Here is a 21,493-nt window from a genome sequence, read left to right on the forward strand (position 1 = left end):
GGGTCCCCTCCCTCACCACATGCCTTCCTGAACCGCGGCCCCCTTCCTGGAACCCACCTGGTGAAGGACCTGCGCTGTAGGGCGGTAGAGAATTGCAGGGAAAAGAAGTTTTAAACTTTAATGTTGTCCCTGATTCACCTCCACATGCTATGGAAACTTCCTGTATTGTACAAACTTCCCTAGAGAGGGTAAATGTGGTATTATAAAGAAGATTCAGCTTGAATTTTAAATGTCTAAATTTACTCAAATTTTAATTAATTTTCATTTTCTTTTTTTTTAAAGATAGAGAGAGGGAGAGAAGAGAGAGAGAGAATTTCTTAATATTTATTTTTCAGTTTTTGGTGGACACAACATCTTTTATTTTATTTTTATGTGGTGCTGAGGATCGAACCCAGCGCCCTGTGCACGCCAGGCGAGCGCATTACCGATTGAGCCACATCCCCAGCCCTAATTTTCTATTTATTCTTCTAATGCTAATCAAATTAATTTCCTCGAACATGAGAGTTTTAGAATCGATTCTTTCCTTATTAAACTCTTTCTTTTTAACCTGTATTACAGCACAGTTATGGGTCGGTCCTCACGAAACTCGGGTCTTCTGTAAAGGGTCTTGCTGTCCTCCAGGGAACCCCTGTGCAGGGCCCTTGGCTGTGGTTATTTCCAGCTTCTCTTTAAAGTTCTTGCCATGGCATCTGACACTCAGCCATTAGCCATGCAAGCGCAGCAGTGAGTCGTTGGGGAGATGAACCTGCAGAGAATAGAAGACGTGGCAACGTGGGCATGGGCATCGGGTGGAAGGCCCCTGGGAGAGAGCAGCTCTGTATTTAGGACACAAGGGGACTACTGAGCTGGACAGCCAGGGGGCCCCTGTACCTACCCTGTGGTCTTCTCCGAGAAGCCAACAGCTTTCAATACCAAGTTACAAAAAGCACAAAGGCTTTGTGGTCTAGAGAGGGTTTGACATGAAATCTAAAAATCCATCTCACATGTAACATGACAGTTACTGAAATAAAAATGCCTCCTACAATTCCACCACCTCAACAGGCTTTCTCTTCTTCCCTTGATCTTCTCTGGGTTTCATCCACTTTCATATAAGGTTGGGGTTGATTTCTTTCTGTAGGCAGTTGTATGAACTTTTGTTTTGAGTTTACAGTGCTCATTTTTTCTTAATGCTGGTAAAACATCTTCATGGTGGGCATTTCCCGATTCTTTAATATTCCATCCTCTGCAATAATTCATTTTCCCCCCACTTGTGGCTGTTCCACGGGTGATTTTCCATTCCAATCACGGGTAGTGAGCGTCTCTGTGAGCACAGCCCAGTGATCCAGGAGAAGGGTCTGGTGGGGCTGGTGAAGTCCCACTCATGACTTCTGAGCTGTATTGTGGAGCTGTGTGAAGGGTGCCTTTCTGAGTCTGATGTACCACTTTGATTTGACGCTGTTTTCTCCTGCCAGTTTGCAGTGATAGGGTAAGAGAATACTTTGCACTTGGTGGAGGGACACAGATTTGGGTTTGCAATGCATTTTCTGGGTAACAATGAGATGGAACTCAGTGATGAGACTGGAGATGTTGGCCGCTCACCTTTCCTAAAAGATGCCATCTGCTTGGAGCAAGAATAGTCTGTGACATGCAGGAGCCCCCAGGGAAACAGCGGTAGCAGGCGGGCATTGATGAGCAGGCATAAGGGACTGCTCCCAGCAGATGCTCCCTCTGAAGCCATTGCCATCACCAGCAGCACAGGGGACAGAGGGCCTTTTCTTGGGGCCCAGGCGACGCAGGCCCTTAGTGCCCCTCCAAAGACTCAGACTGCTGCGTTGGAAGCCCTGGGTCCTGCGTGGCCCCTGCCCCCAAGGATGCCCGTGACCCTGGGGCTGGTCCTGCTGGCTTTGACCAGTGCGGTGGGTCAGAGCCAGGCCAGCAGCTTTACAGGTGAGGCATCTGGGCTCAGCGTGGGTGGTTCTTGAGGAAGGGGCTCCTTGGGAGAGGGTCTCATGAGGATGGCACTTATGGGGACACTGTGTCTTCTATGAGGGGTGGACCTGCTCCTGGATGGCCAAGCTGCATAAGTAGGGGAGCACCCTGCAAGCTTCCAGAAAGAGGGCTCCTTCAGTGCCAGTGTGCCTCTGGGGGTCCCGGGGATCCATGGGGTTAAAATGCAGATTCAGAGCTGGCAGGTGGCAGGGTGGGGCCTGAAACTGCATTGGTTCGGGTGATGAAGGTGTGGTAGATCCTTGGACCCCGCTGGGACAGCAAGCTCTTAGAGCAAGCTCTTAGAGATTATCCTGGACCTCAGGGTATTGAAGTCCTTGATCATAGGTCCGGACCCAGGAACCAGAGATGTTAGGGCTTGCCCTTCGCCACCCAGCTCCTAAGTGCAGAATTACTGCCATGGAGTGAGGGGTGGGTGAGGGCACCGGCAGGAGCCTCAGGAGACACAGGGTTTGTAGAGCTGCAGGGCTGGGGTGTAGCTCAGGGCAGAGTTCACAGTTAGCACACTGGGTTCCATGCCCAGCACCGCAAACAGACAGAAACCCGTGGATTTCTGAAACCACAGATTGCAAGAAATTGAGATTCCAAGCCTTAAAATTATTTCCTCTTAAAACTCTCTCACTCAGTTGGGAGTCTAAAGAGACCCACGCTGTCTCCAAATCAACTACAGCTTCTCTGCAGACAGGAGCGGGCGCGCGTGTGTGTGTGCATGGTGAGAATGAGAGCCTGTGATCGTGTGCGAGTGTGTGCACAGGTATGAGCTTGTGTGAGCATGTGCATGTGCACACACATGTGCCGGCTGAAGGGCCCTCCTGGCCATTAGCTGGGACCCATAAAGAGCAGGTGGAGCCAGGGGGCTCTCTAAACACTACATACTGTGGCCTCGGTGGACATCTCACTTTAGGTGAAGGTGAAACCCTCTATAGCCACCTGATGCTGGGCACCTGGGGCTTCGTCCTGCTCAGCATGGCCACTAAGTTTGAGCTGGGTTCGTTCTGCCACTCTCTCACCCTCTCCTAGTCATATCTGAGTTTTTGGCCAACCCCCCCCCCCCCATGACCCCAACTTCTCCTGTCCCATCCCATGTCACCAAGGCTCTGTGCTCTCCAGAGCAGACTGGACCTACATTTGGCAGAGAAGCAACCAGGTCGCCCCTGACCCACAGAGTCCCCTGAGGAGGGTGACTGGGATGCAGCATCCCCCAGGAAGGTGGCCGCTTGTCCTCTGTGGCTGGAGAGTCTTGTTCTCCGCCCTGGTGCTCCACCCAGAATAAGGCTGCACCCCTTCCATCAGCCAGTCCATGGCTGGCTCTGTCCAGTTTCTTACTGGTTCTTACTATCTGCATGTTTGTGAGTCACCCAAAAGTCCAGGGCAGGTGTCTTCAGAGGTGCCATCCTGGGGTGGGGACAAAGGCAGTTGCTCTTCTTAGGATTATTTCTGCCCCTGTCTATGAGTTCCTCCCAGCAACCCACCGAGTTGCTCTTGGAGGGAAATAAGTGGTGGCATTGGCCCTGCCCGCAGGCTGTAGTCTAGTGGGGTGGAGAGCTTGAGGCTGAGCATCTGAAGATGCGGGCACCGGCCAGCCACTCCTTCAGCCCATACCCGAGTCCAGCACACAGAGCCCCTGCTGGGTGCTATGGGAGTTGAGGGGAGTCCATCTCCAGTTAGGGTCACCTCTTGAGGTTTTGGGGGTTAGCACCTGAACATATTTTGGAGGAACACAATCCCCCCTAAGCAGCTTCAGTGACATGAGGTGACAGAGGCTCCCTGGGAAGAGGGGAAGCCCCAGGAGCCACCTGGGGGGAGACAATGACAAAGGGGCAGAGGGCTGGCAGATGTCACCTGTGCCTAAGTCTCAAGAACAGAGTACTCATATTGACAAAGGATCAATGGGCGTCACATAGGAGCCAGGCTCCAGGGCAGAGATGCTCAGGACCTGACCGGGTCAGCGGGAGGCTCCGTCTAGAACAGGGTGACGTGATCTCCGTCCTCCATGACAATAGTGACAGTTGCAGTGAACTTCATCTGTGCACCTTTCACATGTGGCTACATATTTGTTATTTATCTGATTGGATTTTATTGCACAAAAGTTGTCACTGTCTTCTGCCTGGCCCGAGCAGGCCCCTGGCAGGAGGGAGGGAGTCGCTGCCTATCCGTGTTCCACATGCCCAGTCTGAGGCTCACGAGTCAGGTGTGCACGAGATTCTACACTGCAGAACCAGAAACGTGCAGTAGACAACGGGACGGGACCTCCTGGTTTTGCTCCTTCAGCATCTTCACTGTCGGAGCCCTGGCTGCAAGGAGGTGGGAGTGGCCTGGGTGGCGGCTCACTCTAAGGAGGGTTTTTTAGCCTGCAGACAGATGTTGATGCACCATTCCTTTCAGTCTGGTGCAAACCCCATGACTCTCGGTGCACAGAGGCCAAGGCTGTGGTTGGGCAGGCGGCGGGGCATGAGCGGCCCTAGTGAGGCGATCCTGTCCGCTGGCTGTGGCAGAGGTGGCCATCCATGAACCCACGTTGATCTGACGCTTTGGTCCCACCTCTTTGCCCACTCCCTCATAGAAAGAGGCCTGTCCTTGCTGAGCTACCACCTGTGCAGCTACCTGGAGACCCGAAGCGTCCCGAGGGTGGAGGCTGTCCAGACTTCCCACCTTGTCCACACGTCCTGCGGGGGCTGGATCCCATGGAGGTGGTGCCCCAAGACTGTTTACAGGACACAGTACCTGACGGTGGAGGTCCCCGAGTCCAGGAACGTGACTGACTGCTGCAAGGACTACGAGCAGCTCGGCTTCTACTGCGTCCTGTGTGAGTCCAGGGTGCAAGGAGCTGGCAGGGGCAGAGAGGGAGTCTCTGGGACTGCCATGTGCCTGGTGTCAGCACTGAACTGTTTAGGTCTTGTGCATTAGGGTCATCTGAAGGGGGTCACAGGCCCCAACCCCAGAGCTCCGAGTCTGTGGGTCATGATGAAAGGCAAGAGTTGGCCTTCCCGGCCTGTTCCCAGGTGGTACGGAGGCTCTGTGGCCCTCAGCCCGGGCGGCACACCCAGGGCCCAGGAGCTGTAGACCTGCCTGAGCTCGGAGGCTGTGCAGGCTCCTCCCCAGCAGCACAGTCCTCTCCTTTTAAAGGTCATGGTTAGGTGATGTGAGTTCCAGCTCACGTCCTAGCCTGAACCCTACGGTGGCCCGGAGGGCCAGCCTCCCCCATCACTGCCCAGAGGCCACGTCCTCCTGCCTCCACCCTGCAGTGTGCAGCTGCTGCTGTGAGCAGAGGTGGCTGTTGCCAAGGCGACCAGTGTGGCTGCCAGGGCCACAGCAGGGCCAGGCAAGGCTCAGATGACCTCTTCCGGGAGGGAGAGTGAGAGGCAGGGTGCGTGGGTGGTGCTGCTCGCTCTGAGTCAGGATCAGATCAGAGTGAGCCTCCGTACAGTCAGAAGGTCCTCTCCCACCCTGGGGAGGGCAAGTGGGAAGGGGTGCTGGCTAGGTGTCAGCAGGGCCACCCAGGACACGAGGGCAGCAGCCCAGGGCAGAAAGCACTAGCTGTGGGGGCCCCGAGAAGGGCCCCAAGGGACCAATTCCTGTGGCCCAGGCCAGTATGCCAGCAGGCTGGGAGCCCCCAATTCCCCGATGCAACATCATCAAGGATGGGTGGTGGACACTTCCCGATTGTCCTGTTCAGAGGGCCAGGTGTAGAGAGGGCTGAAGGTTCTGGACTGATGCCTGATGAGCACCACCACCATTAGGCTCCTCTGCAGAAGAAACAGGGCCAGCTGACTCAGGGCCAGCACGGGGCAGGAACAGGGTGTCCCTGTCCATTCACTAAGTGATGGGGTCTAAGGAGTCCCTTTGTGCCCAGACCCCAGCCCTGTTTCCATGTTCCTATCTCCAGGGCTCGTGGGCAACTGTGGCCAGCCAGTCCCACCGCAGTTGCTCCTGCACCACCTCCCGGGGCTGGGGTCCCCTTGCGTCCCCAGCCTGTTGCTGTGAAGGCCTCGTGGCTCAGAGCATCATGGCATGGAGCTCGTGATCTGGCCATTGAAGGCTGGCACAGGCCTGCCCCATCCCATCTCAGTGTGACAGCTACACTTCTTCTGACTCGTTATTGCTATCAGGACTAGTGAGGTGACACAGCTGAAGGGAGGGAGGCAGCCCCAAGGGAGGCCGATCCTCAGCCCCTTCCCACCTCCAGCCCTGCCTAGGGCACCTGTGGCCCTTCTCTGCTCCACACGCTAATCCCCATGGAAGGGAAGACTGGCAGCTGGTGGCCCTCCCCACCACCTGCCCCCACCTTCCCTCAGCAAACCAGCATCTGGAAGGGCCTCTTGTGGGGCCTTGGCCCCCTTTTAAGAGCATTTGGACCTTTAATTAGGACTCGCCAGGGTGAGGGGAGGGTACAAGTGTTCTAGTTAGAGAGTCTCGGGTGGGCACAGTGCTGCTCTGGGGAGCTGCAGGTGACCCTGTGGCAGGTGCAGGCAGGGTGAGGCAGGTAAGGGATGGCTGAGGGAGAGGGAGAGAGGCGCTGTGAGGCAGGACAATTCATGGTCCCCTTGATTCCTGGAAGTGCTACTCTGTAGCGGGGGACCCAGAAAGGCAGACAGGACCCTGGAAAGAAAGGAGAGGAAACGGGCATTGGTCAGTGGTGTTGGAGGGACGGGCCAGATAGGAGATCCTTGCTCCTCTGTCACTCAGGAGGAGCTCTGCCCGGTGTGAACCCAGCCAGAGAGAGGACCTGACCAGGACTGGCAGCTAGTGGGCAGGCTGGGGACTGGGCCCAAGTCTCTGACCTCACACCATTGTTTTCTGGTTCACCAAGCTGCACTTGCTGTTGGGGAGCATTTGAGGCCAGTGGCCAAGTGATGGTGGGAGGGGAACATTTCAGGGCACCAAGGACACTGGGCTCTCCCCCGGGAAGGTCCCTGCTGGTGCCAGGGCTTGTCGTATAGCATAACCCATGGGGCCGCCGTGGCTCCCTCTCTCTGTGAGGGACCATCGTAAGCACTGATCTCTACCCAGCTCTTGTTCAAAAGCAGGCCCTGCTGGCCTGAGGCTGCCGGTGGGCACCACATCTACACCATGGATGTGGATGGGCAGCCCAGCCTTGCCCAGCGTTCTGGGTCACTCCATGACTGTTTTGTGAATGCCCATTTGGAGCCACCCATGGGGTGTTGGCGGTGTAGAGCTCAAGCAGTGGACGAGGCCTCAGTCAGCCCAGAGACGAGCAGCCCAGCCAAGACCTGCAGCTCGGGTTTGCCAGGATGAAGCTGGTGTAGAGCTGGACCCCACAGGTGGATGGTGGGAGGGACAAAGAAGCCCAAAGACATTTTTTCTCTGGCAAAGCCTCTTGCCCTGGTGCCTTTGCATCAGTACCTTATCCCCAGGCGGCAGCAAGATGCCACTTTCCCTTCTCTTCTCTGCCCTGGAAGCCGGCATCCAAAAAGTCATCAGCACATGGGATGCGACCTCCACCTGAATGCCTCTTCCACCTGTGGGCCCAGCACTGCTAGAAAATGATAAGTCACATTTTTTATTTAAATTTTAAAAGATGAAATAACAAAAATGAGTGCACGGCCATTGGCCATTCATCAAAAATGAACGCACAAATAATTTGGAAGCACAGAGAACAGACGGAAATTACCCCAAAGCCCGCCACCCGAGAATAACCCCAGTTAGATTTCTTCTGGTCTATATCCAGGGAGGGCATCTTATGGAGGATGGTGGCCCCAGACAGGGATTTCTGAAGAACACCCTCACCCCTGGCTAGGCCGCCCAGGCGTCCTCATGTCAATAAGTATCATCTGCTGCCTGACTCAATGGCTCCCGCACACCACCTCCATGGACGTAGCAGTGCTTCTTATGCATCTCTTGTTGCTTCACATTTAGTTGTTCCCAATGTTTTTATCATCATAAGTAATGCTGAAAATCATAAGGGACACACACTGCCCCCACAGTAGGATCACGTATCAGGGTACCTCCTGAGAAGTGGGACCAAGCATCTTGCCAAAGCTCACCATGTCCAGGGGCTCCTGGCTTCCGCACGGCTCACTCTATGGGTTCAAGGCCTTGGCAAGCTCCCCTCCTTGGGCAAGCCAGGGCCCCACTGGACGAGGAGACCCCGTAACTCCCATCCCTCCCTGATGATGGCCAGGGCCCCGGAGGAACAAGGCAGGAAAGGATGCAACGGCTCCACAGCCCCTGGGATGTGGCTGCCTGGATGGAAATCGCAGCGTCATCTCGCTGAGTCAGGACTATCTGGGCTGCCAGGTGCCCCGTTTCATGGTTCGCCTTGAGTTAGGGAAGGAGAAGGAGATTCTTGACTTCTGACCAAGTTGGAGTCATTGGTGTTTCTCTGATGGCACGGGGTGAGCCACCAATGGAGGCAGGGAGGGGATTCCCAGTAGTCAAACGGAGGCGCAGAGCCTGGACCTAAATGCCGCTGTCGTGATCAGGCGGCCGTGGCTGGAAGCCAGTTTTGGGGGGTGGGCTGTATTTTCTTTAAATTTAAATAAACATGTTAGCTTAGGACAGTTTTAGGTTGATGGAAGAGGGGCAAAGAAGGCACATGGCTCCCTGCCACGCCTCTGAGCTTCCTCATGTCACTGGGGTGGTTTGTCCCAGTCAAGGGTCTGGGCATGGGACTCCATGTTTGCCTGGATTGGTTGCCCACCTTGCCTCACCCCTCTTCTGTCCCAGGAGCCCACCTCACACTCAGACCTGGCGTCTGTGGGCCTTGAGGCCCTTGCCACTCACCGCAGGGATGAAGCCGGGAGCCTGCTCTCCCTCCTTGGCCTGTGCAGACAGCCATTTCTTTTTTCTTTTTTTTTTTAATATTTATTTTTCAGTTTTCGGTGGACACAACATCTTGATTTTTTTTTATGTGGTGCTGAGGATCGAATCCAGTGCCTTGCGCATGCCAGGCGAGCGCGCTACCACTTGAGCCACAACCCCAGCCCCCAGACATCCATTTCTTATACCCCAGAGCCATTGCTGGCCTGGCCCTCTCTCTGGGACCTGGAGACATTAGTGCACTCACCTGGATGCCAAGGACACCAAGGTACAGCCAAGGACGACCCAGAAAGCAGGGAGTTACTTAGCCATGTGAATCCCACAGCAAGAAGCGGCTACAGCAGCTTCCTGGGTACAGAGAGCCAGGGGACCCTCATACGTTAAGAGCTTCAGCTGCCCCTGCTCTGCCTTGGCAGACACAGCCACCCTCGGAGAGGTGTTCCCAACAGAAGAGAGGAACAGGGTCTTCTGTTCTGCAAAACATCTTTGGAGCCCCAGGAGAATGGGCCTGGGCCACAGCCCCTCGAGGCCTCCCTTAGGCTTGGCCCATCGCCTGCCTCCCACCTTCATGGGGACAGCTGCAGAGCCTGGTTACCAGTGCGACTCGCGGAGCTTCGTGGCCCTTGTGGGGCTCATGACAGTCCTGTGGGCCACTGGCGAAGACACACACCTTCTAGTGCCTCCAGGCTTGAGCCGTGTGGGTTGGGGCCGCACCTGCAGAGGGCACGGCCCCTGCCCTCGGCTGCTGGGTGGGAGGCTGAGCTCCCAGCCCTCCTGGCACTGACACTGCCTCTCTCCTGCCTTCTGCTGCCCTCCCTCTGCCCTTTTCCTCCTCGGGCTCCCATCTCAGTTTTACTCCTCCTGGGAATGAGACGGCTGCCCCCCAGTCTGGCCCACCTTCTGGGCTGGCTGGGGAGATCTGTCCTGCTGCATGTCCAGCTCTCCTGGACATCAGTGCGTGCTCCACTGTCTCCCTGCAGCGTCTCCTGGAGCTCAGCCCCTGGGCTCCAGATTCTCCTCTCCTCCCTCTCCTGCTTTCCTGTGGCTGGAACGCCATCTCCCTGGACTCCTGGCCCTTGCTAGGACCCCGAGAAGCCCACCATGGCCACCCCACCCCATTACTGAGCTCCTGGTCACTAGGATCACCATCCTTGCAGGTGGCTCCCTCTGTCCCTGGCCTCACATCACCTGTGTCCCCACAGCAGCTCCCTCCGTCCTGGCGATCCCACGTCTGCCAGGAGTGACTCCCAGGCCGTGTTCACAGCACACGCTGTGCTAACAGGCCCTGGGCTCTGCAGCCACCAGCCTCAGCTGACCCTCATGTTGATGGAGTGGGGTGTGCACTGCTAGGTACATCTCCACACAGGTGTCCAATAACTTGTCAGACTTCACATGGACAAGGCTGGACTCTGAGGTCCTGGCCACTCTTCCTGCAGCATCCCCAGCTAAGGACCAGAGACAGGTGGGTGCCCAGGTCCGCAGCCTCGGAGGCTCCCTGAGGCTCCTCTTTCTCTTGCACCCCACCTTCCGCCCTGTCTGTTGACACATCCTGGAGATGCTTGTAGCTGATAACTCCGGTCTGACTCCTCACCTTCTCTGCCACCTGGCCTCCACATCCCTCCTGAATCATCGTGACAGCCTTCCTCCCTACTGAGGCTGCTCCCCAGCAGGCAGAAGGGCCGCCACAATGTGGACCAGACCAGCGCGTGCCCTGTGCCCCCAGGAAGCAGGAGGACAAAGAGAAGGTGCAGCACACCTTCACGGCATTGGCCATAGGCGGAGAAGTTGGCTGTTGGATCTCCAGGCACCTCAGGTTTTCACTGAAGCCAGGCAGCTCCAGCCTCCAGGGCAAACTGAGGGTCACAGAAGATGGGGTACAGATCAGGCCAGAGTAATTAGAGGGACTGGGAGTATCAATAGTGTCCCCATCATCACTAGATGGCTCAAATCTCCAGGGCCCCCACTCATGCACAGGGTCTCTGCCCCTGCTGCGCCTCCTGCTGGGCCACAGACAGACCTTCTGAGGGTCCAACACTCCCTCGCCTCCTGGCGACAGGGCTGGAGTCACTCTACCGGGCTCCTTTGGCTTGCCAGACAGAGGCACTGCATCTCCCCCCATAGCCTTCCCTGACACCCACAGCCTACCTTATCCCAGGCTCTGCTCCTATGTGACCTTCTGTAGGTTCACCTGCAGATTCCGTCCCCCTGGAACACAGTCTCAAGGGTAGATTGTCTGGGGCCACAGCTGGGTCAGGCACTGAGCACCATGCCTGGCCACAGTAAGTGCTCGGTAGATGTTCAGTGGCTGAATGAGCGAGCGAGTGGAGCTATCGGGACAGGAAGCCATAGGGGGTCCTGGAAGAGGGTGTAGAGCCACCGTCCCTGGACTCTGCAGGTCAGAGGAAAAGGAGGCCCCAGGACCTCCACCAAATCTGCCCTGGCAGCCCTATGGCCAGGCAATGGTAGAACCAACAGGGCTGGAGGTGGTCCCAGGCTGTGTGAGCCTGGGACCTCTGGGAACAACAGGAGGGGCTCACCTCTGCATGCAGCGCTGCTTTCTTTTTTTTTAAGATTCCAGATCATTAATTGTCTCTGTTCTCCTTTCCCCTTAGCCCTGAATCGGTCTGGGGAGTTTGCATCAAGACCTGGTGTCTGCCCAACAGCAGGGCCACAGCTACCCACCTCACAGTGCAGCTCGGACACTGAGTGCCCTGGGCTTCAGAAGTGCTGTCCCTGGTCAGGGGGCCACCACTGTGTGGCTCCCACACCTCACGGTACGGCTGCTAGGAGGAGGGTCTCATGAGGAGGGGTGGGTGGGTAGGCACCTAGCAGCAGCAGCCCCAGTGCAGGCAGCGTGGGCTCCTCCCCCGATCTGCTTGCTGGAGCACGGGGCAGAGCTGGGCTCTCAGCGCCCTGGAGTGTCGAGGCACTCCTGTCGGGCAGAGACCTAGGTCTCCTGGCAGCTGCAGGTGGGCTCCTGCATGGGAAGCTAGGGCTGGATGCTCAGCAGATGTTTCAGCAACCCAACACCAAGAGCAGGTGCTGACTGGCCATGTCTGCTGGTCTGGAAAGTTCTGTCCTAACCACAGGTTATACCTAGAAGCATGGGTGGGCCAGTGTTCAGAGCTAGGGAAACATGTGAAATAAATGTATATAAGAATCACACACAATATATAGTCATATTAGTAAGTATATAGCCATAAAGGAATAGTATAAACAGTATCAAGTATTATTAAATACTTTGTGTTCACTATACTATTCAACTATATATTGTGGTATTTATAATATGGTTTACATACAGTATTATATAGTATATTATGTAATATATAATTATGTATTATGCTGGTTGATATTAATAGTATAAATAGAATCCATAAAATCATGGCCCAGTGTATAATAACCCGATACATCAGTGCAACATTATACTAGTGAGGATCGCAGCATACACTTGCATCTTGCGTCTTTTCAAATTCCACTGCTTTGGCTCCCAGGCCTTCTGACCTGTCAGCCCCTCACAGGTTGGGGCCAGTGGTCTTCATGGCCAAAGGGAGGGAGAGGAGCTGTGGGCAGGTGATTTAGGGAGGGAGGGGGTGCAAAGGTTGGCCTCCTGCCTTCTGGCCTTCCGTCCTCACCCTACCTGTTTAGTCAGCTATTGTGATGCTACGAGTTAAAGACTTGACCAGAATAGCTGCAGAGAAGGAAAAGTTTATTTAGGGGCTCACGGTTTCAGAGGTCTCAGTCCATAGAAGGCCAGCTCCATTCCTCGGGCTTGAGGCGAGGCAGGACATCGTGGGGGAAGAGTGGGGCAGAGGGAAGCAGCTCACATGATGATCAGAAACAGAGAGAAAGTCTCCACTGGTCAGATACAGACTATATACCCCAAAGACACGCCCCCAATGCCCACCTCCTCCAGCCACACCCACCTGCCTCCAGCCACCACTCACTTAATCCCATCAGGAATCGATTCACTGATGAGTTTAAGGCTCTTGCAACCTGATCATTTCCCCTCTGAACCCTCTTGTATTGTCTTATGTGTGAGCTTTTGGGAGACACCTCACATACAAACCCCAACACCACCCCACAGTGGCCTCTGGTGGCCAGCCCTGCCCTGGTCCTAACTCACAGGCATTCACCCTCCAGATGCAGGTGCAGCTCCAGAGAGGAGCAGTGTGAGCTGGTACAACGTGACCATGCTGGTGAAGGTGGACTTTGAGGATCTGCAGCATGTGGACCCTGGGCTGCAGAACCACACGCGCCTTCTGTGCTCTTTGGTGGGTGGTAGGCGGAGAGGAGCTGAGGGTGGGACAGGGAGGGGGATGTCTCATGAGTGGTTCCCAAATGACTGGCTTGAACCAGACTGGAATTCTCAGTTTAAAGGTACCAGCTTCCAGCTGGGCTTCGTGGTGCACGCCTGTAACCCCAATGGCTCGGGAGGCTGAGGCAGGAGGATCACAAGATGAAAGGCAGCCTCAGCAACTTAGTGAGGCCCTAAGTAACTAAGTGAGACCTAAATAAAAATAAAATAAAGGGCTGGGGATGTGGCTCAGTGGTTAAGTACTCCTGAGTTCAATTCCTGGTACCAACAACAACAACAACAACAAAATACCAGCTTCAGAGAGATACAACCCACCTGCCGTCAAAGGTCTATCGAGAAGCAAAAGGGGTCCCACCATTCTAGGGGCTGGAAGTCCAAAATCAGAGTGTTGGGGATCTGGTTCCCTCTGGGCACTGCAAGGGTTCCAGGCCCCTCCTGGGCTCTGTGGCGTCCTCTCCAGTGTTCCTCGGCACCGCCTTCCCTCTGTGTCTGGCTCTGGGCTCAAGTTTCCACTGTTGATGAGGACATCAGACTTACGGCGGGATGGGGCCTGCCCTGATGAGCTCACCTTCACAAGTGACATCTGCAGCAAAACCATCTCCAAATAAGGGCACAGTCAGGGGCCAGGGGTGCAAGTTGGAGGGCACCATTCAGCTCACCACCACTGCTGTTGCAAAGGCCGTGTGAGTCTGGTCTGCAGGGCTTTCACTGGGAGGGGCACAGGTACAGAAGTCCTGCCGCAGCGCTCTCTGTGGAGCAGAATGGGGTGTGTGTGTGTGTGTGCACGTGGTTCCAGCTCCTCCCACCTCGGGCTCCCTGTCGGGCTGAAGAGGATGTCTCTCTGATGCTCTGATTCCAGGTCACCAGTGCCTTGCAGCCACTGGACCCCGCTGTGCACTACCTGAGCTCAGCCAGGCAGGACCCCTCCACCACACTGTCATGGCTGCTGCTGGGTCTGCCTCGGCTGCTGCCGGTGGCCAAGGTCTCCTCTATGCTGAATGACATTGTGAAGCGTGTCTATGAAGTGGTCAGCATCCAGGTGCAAGGTTGGTCTTCTTGCCCTAGTGGCCCAAATACAGGCTAGCTAAGGTCAGAACCAGTCCTGCGCACTGGCAGGCAGGGATCCCCATGCCCAGTGTGTTCCTCCTGCAGGGGCGGTGGTGGGTGGAGGTGGGCTGTGGTGGGCGGTGGTGGGCGGTGGGGCCCATCTGAACTCCTTCTGCCTAAGCCAAGCTTAAACTCAGGTCTCAAGCACAGGTTCTGAGACCTTCCCTCCCCTCTCTCCTCTAAGCCTTCCTCCTCCCTGGGAGGCTTCTCCTTCCGTCCAGGGGCTCCTGAGTGCAAAGCCTAGAGCACACTCCAGGAGAGTGCTCCTCCAGTTCTTGGGCTCCTAAGTCTCCCTCTGGCCTCCTTCCCACCTTTGACAAGGACATCTTTCCCCCAGGAGGCTCTATCAGCAGAATTTGTGCACAGTTGAATTTTCACTTGCTGAGGCCCTCAGCTGTGGCCTCGATTCCAGGAGCAATGACAGGGTGCTTTTTAGTTGATGTCAGAGGTTGGCAAAGTGTTTTCCTGAAAAGGGACACAGAGTCAATATTTTTGGCCTCGTGGGCCACATGGTCTCTGTCTCAGCTGCCCAGCTCTGGCCCTACAGCATGAGCAGCCGCCATGGCACAGAAGCAAAAGGCGGGGCCAGCCCAACCCTTTCTGAGGCGGGAGCAGGTGGCAGGGCCCAGCTCACAGGCCCTGGGCGGGGCTGCTCCCGTCGACGAAGCTTGGTCTGGGACGCCGAAGGTCAGCCTGAAGGAGCCATGAACACTCCGGGGATTGCATTACCTTTCTTTGCGGTAATGGCAAAAGGCACGGATGTTCTTGGAAACCAAGCCAGGCTGGCGCAGGGCCAACGATCCGAGTGCTGGGGTGTCGTGCCCACACCCTCAGCTAGTGGTCACGGGAGCACACCTGGCGAGCAAGTGGTTTACCCCGCGAGGCTGCAAACCTACTGCAGGATGTGGATTTGACTGGGTGGTTTGGGGAGGGTGTAAGGAAGCAAGGTTTGTTCTAGACTGAAGTGGAACAGTTGTACGACTGGGTCGCTCAGTAAATCTCATCTATGGGGTGTGAAGAAACTGCACAAAGATGAGCCTTAGAGGGAAAGAACTAATGATCCCACAGTGTGGCCAAGAGAGGGGGGTCTGAGCTTTCTGGGTGATGCGTGAGCTAATTCCTGTTGGTGCTTAGAGACTCCAGTGAAGGGGCCCAGCTCTGCCTGGCTTTGTCCTGGGCACAGAGCGGCCTTGCCCTGAGGTCAGTGTTCCGGGGGATGGTGTCTGCCTGATGGGAGGATGACAGGGCCACCGTGAGTGCCAGGCCCACTCAGAACATCCAGGGTGGCTCCAATTTTCTTTCTCTTTCAGAAAACTGCCTAGGCACGTGGTTTATTCTGGGGCCCATCATTTCATGACCACTCACTCAGACTCAGCCCAACCCCAAAGCCTTGTGCTCAGGCCACAGGGGCTGCCCAGGGCGTGAGGTGCCTGGTGAGGGTGTGCAAGCCCTGCCTGCAGTGGGCAGCTGGGAGGACACATGTGGAGCCCCGCGGGAGGGCGGAGGTATGTGACGGGCTGTGCTGACCCCTCTTTCTCAGACGTGGACGAGTGCTCCCACGATGGGCTCCATGCCTGCTCTGGAGAGGAGCTGTGTGTGAACAGGGAGGGCTCCTACCAGTGCGTCTGCCCACAGGACTCCTCGGCCCCGGCTCCGCAGAAGCTGAATGGCACGGGCAAAGGTAAGACGGGGCTCCCCAGATGGCGTGCGCAAGGCTGGGGTCTAGGGGAGGGCTGAACCCTCCCTGTGCTGTCTCACCTGCCCAGGTCTCCTGGCGGTCACTCTCACAATCATTCCTTGATCTAGCAGATAACTGTCCAGTGCCATCCACTGCCCCGTTGCTGGTGAAAGGAGCAGGCACCAGCAGGCAGTGGTTGCCCTGGGGAACCTCCCGAGGTTGGCAGGCGTGGGCTGGTGTAAGTAGGATGGTCTTGAGTCCCTGGAGAGGGAGGGCATGATGAGGCTTAGGCTGGACCACAGGCAAGATCTGGCACTGACCCTGGCTTTGCATGGGCAATCTTGGGGCAGAAAGTGTGTTGGGTGCTGGCAGAGACACTGAGAAGGGACAGCCTGGCTCTGTCCTGTTGGGGACATCGGAGGCTGGGGTGTCCCAGGTGCTGTGTATGTGACTGGCTTCTGCCAACCCAGGGCTTATAGTAAGAAATAACTGTACACAGTGGTTTCCCCTTATCCTTGGTTTCACTTTCAAGGGTTTGCATTCACCTGTGATCAGCCACATTCTGAAAATATTAAGCAATTCATAAATTTTAAATTATGAGCCTTTCTGAGTAGCACGATGAGCCATCCGTCCCACTCCATCCCACCCAGGACGCAGAGTGCCTCTGTCCTGTGTAGCCACACTGTATGCGCTACCCACCCATGAGTCACTTGGTGGTCCTCTCAGTTCTCAGACCGCCTGTCACAGTACTGCAGTGTTTGTGCTCAAGGGATCCTCATGTAACAGTCGAGTGACATCACAACGCCAATGTCACTCTCCCCCGTTCATCCCATGTGGCTCTGTGCCATATCACATCATTTCAAGAAGGGCAAATATGATAAGTCAGATATTTTGATGAGACAGAGAAAACATCCCAGGATTTTATTATAGTGTGTTGTTAGGGTTGTTCCATTTTATTAGTTGATCTTACTATGTTGGCTCTGGAGCAGGAACCCCCTTCTACTGTGCCTGGACTCCTTTGTCCCTGTCATTTCCCTCTCCCTGCGGGCTGGGTGGTCATATCACTCCATACCAGTCACGGAGGGACACCAGGTGTCCCTTGGGGTCCAGGAGGGCTGCTTAGAGAGTGTCCCCTGTAAGAACATGCCACACATGGCCAAGGCCCTGAGGCCTGGTTGACCTCCTGCTGGCTAGGGAAGGAGGAGCAGAGATGAGCCTGGCTCTGAGATGGGCCCCAGGGCTGCTCGCCATGGCTGTCCTCCCTGTGAAGAATGACCCGAGGGGCTAAGTGCCTCCGGCCTGACCTTCCTCGGGCTGCATGGCTGGAGGGTGTCCCTGAGACTGTGGCCTGTCTATTTCTGTCTTTAGCCACCACTCTGCAGTCCTGTAGGGGCTGATGCTTATCATGGAGGGGTCCAGGGTCAGTCCTCTTGAGCTGGAATGTTCTACCCACTGACAGGAGGGAGCGCAGGGGAACAGACCTGTGCCCTCTTCATTGCTGGAAGTGTCCTGGTGCAGGGGTGGGCACTGCAGTAGTTCGGTGCCACTGCGTTCTAGTAGCATCGTCAGGCAATGGCTTCAGGGTGAGGCCCTCACACAGCCCTCAGCTGGGCAGCTACATACCCTGTGGTACAGCCCCTGAAGTAGGTGTGGACGGTGTTGACCCAAATGGTGATATGAGGGCACAGCTGCATTGGCTGTTTCAATTAAAGGAAATTTGGAGTGGTAGCCAATCCTGGCTCTCCAGGTATAAGAAAGAAAGGAAGGAAGGAAGGAAGGAAGGAAGAGAGCCGACCAGCCCAATATGGCAATCAATCACTCCTCCGCCACCGCAGCTCATGACTTTGGGGGTCCCATTAGAGCTGCACCCCACACAGATGCACCCCATGCCTTATGTGGAACCACAGACTCCACAGACTTCCCGGTTGTGGACCCCAGGTCAAGAATCCCCCCTTTAGTGAGAACACGAGTTGGGATACTGTTATTTCTACTCTGGACAGTAATCTGGAAAAATATTAGGCTCTATTTACAGTTAGCAATGCCGCCAGCCCAGCTCCGCCGAGCCCGCCAGCGTAGAGCGTTGCCGGAAGGCCGCCAGCCCCGCTTGCCTTCCAACAGGGCAGGACAGACAGCTCCAGCACGTCCAGACCAGAGTCGGGGGAGTTCCACTCGCACACTGCTAAGGAAACAGCATGTGTTTTAAATTTAGACGCTAGTCTGAATGAGCAATCCCCTGGAATGGCTAAGAGGTATAGTCCCTGGAAAATACAGCACAAATCTCAGATATTTTTCTTGTGAAATTCGTCACTCAATTAGTGACACAGGGTAGCTGTATTCTTGAACTTACCAAAACCCGTGAGGAATGGCCACAGTCCACGCTTAATGTTCCAGGAGCGTGGTCCACCTTGGGGAAGGCACCGGTCCCTCTCCCATTGGCCTCCATCTTCAACTGGAGGCCCCCAGCTGTCCAGCTCCCTGAGGAGGGGGTCTCCTGAACCTGGGCTTGGCGGGCAGGGGTGTCAGTGGCGGCAGCAGCAGAGCTGGTGAGGAGCGGCCGCCCAGGCTTGCCCCAGCCAGGCTCTTGGCTCCAGTCAGCTTTCCGTGGTGTGCTCAGGATTTCAGCCCTGATCCATCCCCCCTGGTTCTGTATTCATGAGGGTCGGGTGCCAGGCGGGCGGCCCAGGGGGAAGGGAACTGAGTCTGACACACACCATGACAGCTGTGTCCCAGCACGACTTCCTGAACAGCTGGAGGGTAGGGCTGCTGGGAGCAACGAGAGCCCAGGCCCACAGACAGGAGTCTGAGGTGCCCCACTGAGAGGAGGGTCAGGGCCAGGATATGCCCCCAGCTGTGGGGTGGGAGAGCCCTGCAGCAGGGACCTCGCTGCCTGCAGTCGCAGGATCCAGGTTGCCCCTGCCCACAGACCATGCCCGGAGCCAAGGACTGAGTGGTGACATTTGGGGTCACATTTTAAGAAGGAAAAACTGGGATAAGCAGAGGAGGGTGTTCTGGCTAATGAGGGACCTCAAACCCAGTTTCAGGGGCTTATCCCAGAAGACAGAAGGCCAGGTGCAGAAGGAGTAGCCTTAGGGGAGAGCGCAGAAGCGCGTTAGCTCAGGAAGTCAGGAGTTGGTCATTTTATAGCAAAATGAGGAACTTTCTCCTGTGTGCTGTGCCAGTCACGGGACAGCTGCCTCAAACACTACTGGAAGCAGAGTCAGCAGGTTCCTGAGTGTCCTGTGGCTGCTGTGACAAAGTACCACAAGCTAGGTGGCTTACACAGCAGGAACGAGGTCTCCCACACTTCTGGAGGCCTGAGGTCCCAAACAGGTACCATGGAGCCCAAGCAGGGCTGGGCGACTGTGCTCCTGGGGAGTATCTCTGCCTGCCCTCCCACCTTCTCCTGCTGTGGCCAGCATTCCTGGCCTGTGGCCACGTCACCAGCCTTCAGGGCCACTGTCTTCAGGTCTTTCTCTGCTCTTCTGACCGTCAAATCTCCCTCTACCTCTCGTAAGGACACTTGCGGTTGCATTTAGCACCACCCTGGGCAATCCAGGACACTCTCCCCATCTCAAGACCCTCAGCTTACATCCACCTGCAAAGACCCTTTTTCCAGAGAGCCGGCAGTTCCTCAATCATTATCTGGCAACCGTGGCCAATGGCTTAGGAGTCAGCAGGGAGCTGTCAAGTCAACAGCTCTGCCACTTAGGGCTTGACCTTTTTGGTCACCTCTGTGAGATGGTGTCACAGAAGAGCTTCTTAGCTGGGATGGTGGCAAGAGGTACATGGGGCACCATGTCTGGCCCAGTGACAGCTTAGACCGAGTGTGGCATGCCTGTGTTGTTCTACCTCACAGGCTTGCAACTGGAGTGAACTCCCAGCTCCATGGCAGTGTCCCTGCACCCCTGGAGGCTGCCTGGGGAGGACCCTTCCTTGTGCCTGTCAGGCATTGCTGTGGCATCACGTAGCTCTCCCCGTGTCTGTGTCAGTGTGGGTGCATAGTAGATGTTCAACAAACCTCGAGCCTCTGAAACTGCCTCTGTTGCTGGTGGAAAGCATTTGAACGGGGGGAATTGCAAGTTTCCCAAGGCAATAAATTGGAGAAGGAGCTGCACAAATATTCAGAGGTAGCATTAGCCTTAGGGGCTGCATTTCTTTGGGTGGGAAGGGATTCTCTTTCTCCTAATGCTCATTTGCACACAGGAACACAGAAGCTGCCATCTGTGGACGCCTTGAGGTCTCACAGCCTTCAAGGTTCCAGGTTTGCAGCCTCAAACCAACAGTCCAAGAACCCATTGGCTTTTCATTGAAAGACTGAGCGTATGTTATTAGAAGAGGCGCCATGTGCATGGTCTTCCCAGGCCTCTTCCCAACACCACCCTCTGAGTCCTTTGCAAATGTTCACATCATCTTCATTCCACCCTGCACGGAGACACTCTCAGAAGACACTCTAGGGTGGCCCTCAGTACAGATAGGTCATCTTCTGTTGCACGTCAGTTGTGATTTCCAAGCAGCAACAAGGAGACAGGGACTGTGTGCTGCTGCTCAAGCTTCCAGACTGGCCCTGGGCCCCCACTTTCCTGTTATCAGGTCTCATGCCGCACCTGGTCCCCCAACCACGTGGAGGAACAAGTGCTTGGTGCCGCCTGTCTTGACTGTACCGTCAGAATGTGCAGCAGGTTTTCAGAAAAGAAGTCGTGGCCCTTCCCCGTCTCTGAGTGAGACACGTGCTCCCAGGGCACAGACTGATGTGCAGTGCAGTTGCTGGAGGCTTGGCCGGGGCTCCAGGGACCGTGGAGCTGGGGGGAGGCCTACACTGTCAGGACCCAGATTGCAGGGAAGCAGTCAGGACCCTGCCCTGGGGGAAGCCTGCCCTGCGTCTCCTGCTGCAAAGGAAGACGTCGTCAAGGGTGAACCTCAGTGTCTACGTCGACTTCTGTGACCAAAACGCAGAAAACCACTGGGTGGTCCAGTAAAAGAAGAGTCAGGTCTTTTAAAAAATATGCTTCCTGAATCTAGGAATGTCATGAGGAAGCAGTAAGAGTCTGGGAGGATTCACTGATCCTGACCCCAGGCACAGGGAAGGGAGGCCTCTCAGCCATCTGTGCCCACCACTTGGAGGAGGGTCTGTGAGGCTGGCTGAGGGGAAGGACACACACACGCGGGATTATGAAAGGCAGCCTGGTGCTTGGCTGGAAGGAGGCAGCAGGGCCATGTCACAGGACTATGACGGGGCACTAAGCTTGGTTCTGGGCTTCTTGGCAGCCAAGGCAAAAATGGGAACTGGGTTGTATTGGTTTGTTGTTTTTGTTGAGAAGAAGCGTATGCCTGTGTTGGGAAGGACAGAATTTTTTCACGATACTAGAAAGTGTGTATTCTATGAGTCCTTACACAAAGGGCTTTGAGGAATCGCATAGCTTGAAAATTCATTTTCTTTACTATGGTTTTACAAAAAATTTTTTTTCCAAGTGTCCTCATTGATGCTTTTTATAGAACTAAAATTCTGACCTGAAGACGCTGCTGCCTGCCTTTAGGCCACCTACTTTAGATGCAGTTCCCACTCCCAGATGGCTGCTAGAGAGCCAGGCTTTTCCCACCCAAAATAGAGCTTTAATTCTAGCTGAGGA

The 21,493-nt window shown here is 55.5% G+C and overlaps 1 protein-coding gene across 1 annotated transcript in view; it reads left to right on the forward strand.

The window, feature by feature from the left end:
* Positions 1 to 4,503: 4,503 nt before the first annotated feature.
* The window catches only part of Umodl1 (uromodulin like 1), a gene marked incomplete at its 5' end in the record, with an annotated part of 51,520 nt that continues 34,530 nt past the window's right edge, over positions 4,504 to 21,493 (forward strand). Inside the window, 5 exons of the mRNA XM_046439256.2 lie at positions 4,504 to 4,792; positions 11,379 to 11,540; positions 12,919 to 13,037; positions 13,941 to 14,127; positions 15,729 to 15,869. Coding sequence (XP_046295212.1) covers positions 4,504 to 4,792; positions 11,379 to 11,540; positions 12,919 to 13,037; positions 13,941 to 14,127; positions 15,729 to 15,869 — 898 coding nt within the window. The remainder of the gene's footprint in view (positions 4,793 to 11,378; positions 11,541 to 12,918; positions 13,038 to 13,940; positions 14,128 to 15,728; positions 15,870 to 21,493) is intronic.

Source organism: Marmota monax, unplaced genomic scaffold (genome assembly GCF_021218885.2).
Source record: "Marmota monax isolate L192 unplaced genomic scaffold, Marmota_monax_Labrador192_F-V1.1 WCK01_AAM20220418_F8-fsc00125, whole genome shotgun sequence".
Taxonomy (NCBI): domain Eukaryota; kingdom Metazoa; phylum Chordata; class Mammalia; order Rodentia; family Sciuridae; genus Marmota; species Marmota monax.